The sequence below is a fragment of the Onychostoma macrolepis genome, chromosome 05 (genome assembly GCF_012432095.1).
Source record: "Onychostoma macrolepis isolate SWU-2019 chromosome 05, ASM1243209v1, whole genome shotgun sequence".
Taxonomy (NCBI): Eukaryota; Metazoa; Chordata; class Actinopteri; order Cypriniformes; family Cyprinidae; genus Onychostoma; species Onychostoma macrolepis.
In genome coordinates, this window is record NC_081159.1 from 33,228,182 (window position 1) to 33,231,919 (window position 3,738).

Sequence of the window (3,738 nt, forward strand, 5' to 3'; positions counted from 1 at the left end):
TATTGTAGGTAGTTGTTCATCTTCAAGAATTTGAGTGGTCTCTTATTTTGTACGCTGTTTTATATTAGGCTATATATCGTATTGTTTTATTTTTAGGCCTAGGCTATTTATTATTTCATATTGCTATTGCATAATTATTAAAAAATATATATTTTAAAATTTTATTTTATGTAATATTTATATATTCATTTTATTTGTGGAAATTTGCATTGAAACAACTTGATCGAACGCCTCCAACATTTTCTGTGAAAATATCTTCGACAGCCTTTCATGAGAGAGAGACAGGAACAGGCAGGTGAAGTGTGTGCTTATTTGCCTGATAAAAGATCTGTGATAGACAGCTGCAGGACGCCCATCAGACAGAATCTGAATCTCTGCTTTCCTGTCGACGCGGCAGCTATAGGAGATGGCTATACGAAGTTGCCAGACATGTAGAGGGATTACTTTACTGCGGGTGGGGGATCAAAGTTGAAAGCTTTTTTATTCTCCTCTGATTTAAGCTGTCGCTGTGCCAACGACGACACCTTGAAGGGCGATAGGAGTGTGTGGGTGTGAAAAGGGACGAGTATAAAGTAGGTGGGTTTAAATACGCTATGAAACATATCAGCTTTGGACTTGGGGCAGAACTGGAACCTCTGAGAGATTCGGGAGAGAGCGCGCATCACTAAACTTCTATTGTGCAAATTAAGGACTATGGCATTATTTTTTGACCAATCCTTCGATTTGGTTAAAAAAATAAGCGTGGAGACAGAAAGAGATTTTATCTTCAACACAAACATGGTCCAGATTACAGGTGAGAATATGTAACCTTTAAACACATAAAATACGCACGTTGGATTGATTTAGGCTGGATAATGGAATTCTTGTTATTCTTATTATCATTCGTTCTTCTTCTTATTTACGCCTATTTAGCGTATATTTTAAAAATCGAATCTAAAAAGAACGCTATAAGAACTTTTACAAAGACTTTTACATTTTTTTCCTATTCTTAAACAGCAGTCGAGACGAAAAGTGTGTGTTTTCTGACAACATTTTTTTCTAAACAATTAACTTTGATCTTTAGATGTAGCAACCAAGCATTCGTTGTCTTCTCCTGAACTCGAAAGAACTTACCACGCTGAGGGGCAAAGAAAAAGAAAGAGGACGATTTTTAGCCGTGCTCAATTGTCAGAACTGGAGCGCGCTTTCATGATTACGCCGTATCCAGACATCACTCTGCGCGAACGACTGGCTGCACTCACACTTCTTCCAGAAAGCAAAATTCAGGTAATAAAACTAGAAAATATGTGTATTATTATTATCATATTAATTTGTCTTGATTTTACATTTTAATGTTCCTTTGCAGGTGTGGTTCCAAAACAGACGAGCTCGCAGTATGAAAAGCAAGAAGCTGACCGCACCAGTTAGGAGAAGTCCAAGCAGGGAAGTGACCTCGAACTCTATACCTGTAGCAGCCTTTCCACCGACCCAACTTGATTTAAACCCAGAACAAAATTCTGGCGTTCCAGAACAAAGAGACAGACCACAAGCCAACAGAGGCCTGCTTCACCATCAGCAAAGCCTTAGACAAGCTCTGAGTCCCTGGTCTCAAAATCTTCCACATCCAACGCCACCCCCGCCAGATATTTCTCCAGACCTGCCTGGAGTTCTACAGTGGGGGAACAGACACTCTGAAACACCTGGAGCTTCATCTTTCTCCAATTGCCCATCAGACAGGTTGGCTCAATATTCATTCCAAAACCAGTCAAACAGTCACTGGCAGATTAATTGCTTTTCAGCTCACCCTGAAGGTTTTTCTGGACATCAGTTGAAATCTTACTGCACTGCCAATCAGGCCATATATTCTTCCATGTCTGTGGACCAAGTGATTCCTACACACCAAACCAGTTTGGAGGAAGCGCTGCAAAGACAAGCACTGACGCATTACCCTCAGACCTCATTGGGAGATATCTCTGACCTCATATATAAAGCAGCTGTAGTCACCAATCTGGAAGACTGCTAGTACAGTATTTAATAGCCTACACTTTATTCATTGGTAGCCTACATAAACACTATTGTAAAATATTCTCTTTGGGGAACCGACTTATGTGTCTATAAGGTTGTTAATATGTGTTAATGAAACATGTTTCCTCCCCTTTTTTGCTACTTTGATACCTGCAAATGTGAAGCTCTAGTTTAGGGTTGTCCAACAAGATTGTGAAAATGTTGCTATTATTGTTATACAGTCTGCCAACTGCAAAAAAAAAAGTGTTGTTTCCTTGTCCATTTCGAATTAATACCACCATTTTGGTTTTGAAGAGTATGTCTTTCTGTGGGTGTGATGGGAAAAGTTTCCTCTGTATTCTCTTTTAATTAAGATGTTCACATGGTGTGCATTGATATTTATGTAAATTAATCTCTTGTTAATCTATTTATTTACATTCACCTTTAACAAATTAAAGGCATCTTTGTAATAAAAAACAAAACAAACAAAAAAAACTTCATGTGTGGCATTACACTTGTATCTAAAATAATGTCTGAATCTGACAATACTCATTTTTCATAAGAAAACAAAATAACATTTATAAATAAATTTGTTTACAAAAAAAACTATTAACTAATACACAAATGTACTAATGTACTAATACACAAATCAGTTTCAACTAATCTTTTATTCATAACATAAAAAGCATTGAGGTTTTTATATAAATTTAAGACGATCACATATAATCTAAAATGTGTTGCAGTAGCAGGATACAGAAATGAAATCTAAATTCCACCTCACCAGAACAAAAACAAAACCTGGGAATAAACAATAAATGGAAAAACAAAACAATAAATGAAAGATAAAAATTAAAAACCTCAGGGCTCATGTTTTATCAGCTTATGGGTCTTAGATTACATTTGGATTTGAAGATCCAAAGAGTATATTACTATCGAAGTAATTATGGTGAAAATAGCAGGGACCTCCCAGGTTTCCACTGACCTACTGGACACTGATCTCTATGTATCATAATCATCTCCACAGCAAAATAATCTTCAAATAAAATATAATAAATTCTCATAATCCGAGTGTCAAATCTACAGTCATACTCTGTTTGTGTGTCAGCTTGTATGTGTGTGTTCCTGATGTAGCTACATCCTTTAATCCAGGGGAAGATATTGAAGGAATATATGCTTATTTTGTTAGAACCAAAACAAGAAATATAATAATAATCATAGACAGGCTGATCAGTACACAATGTTAGGTGATCCTGAATAACTCCTTTTCATTTAAATTTTCCTTTTCAGACTCCAATTCATTTTACTATTACAGCACAAGATGGCAGTACAGCCAACCTTTTAGCTGTAACAACAACAACAACAATAAATTATTATTTATTTATTGACCCCCCTTTCTGAGGATTACTGTAGTTTTTATTAAAATAATTTGGCTGACAAATCAACTCTTCAACATACAGCTAGGCATCGCCTTCCATTGTCAATTGCGATCGTTATCATGTGTCCTCAATCTGGCAACCTGCCTGAGCATGAATCTGAGAAGGAGGGGGTGGGAGAAACAAATCTCTTTCAAATTTTGACTGCAGCACACATTTTAACTGTTAATATTACTGCACCTTTCAGTTATAATTCTGAGAGGCTGCAGAAGCCCCTGACCCTCCCTTGACATTCTTTGACAAAGCCACCACAGTTAAAGCTGTCCGTTAGCCTCATTGTCGCCATCTCTGTTTGAAACCTGCAATTGCTGTTATTTGCAGA

General features: G+C 36.8%; 1 protein-coding gene across 1 annotated transcript; it reads left to right on the plus strand.

The window, feature by feature from the left end:
* The first annotated feature begins 693 nt into the window (after window positions 1–693).
* sebox (SEBOX homeobox) lies at window positions 694–2,002 on the plus strand. Its single transcript, XM_058777445.1, has 3 exons — window positions 694–793; window positions 1,064–1,266; window positions 1,346–2,002. Exons 1-3 carry the CDS (start codon window positions 694–696, stop codon window positions 2,000–2,002), a joined length of 960 nt encoding a protein of 319 aa, XP_058633428.1.
* The last annotated feature ends 1,736 nt before the right edge of the window (window positions 2,003–3,738 follow it).

Coding starts and splice junctions, on each gene's coding strand:
- sebox (XM_058777445.1), top strand. CDS start 694: ATGGCATTATTTTTTGACCAATCCTTCGATTTGGTTAAAAAAATAAGC. Junction 794..1,063: donor AAACATGGTCCAGATTACAG/GTGAGAATATGT, acceptor TTTGATCTTTAG/ATGTAGCAACCAAGCATTCG. Junction 1,267..1,345: donor TTCCAGAAAGCAAAATTCAG/GTAATAAAACTA, acceptor GTTCCTTTGCAG/GTGTGGTTCCAAAACAGACG.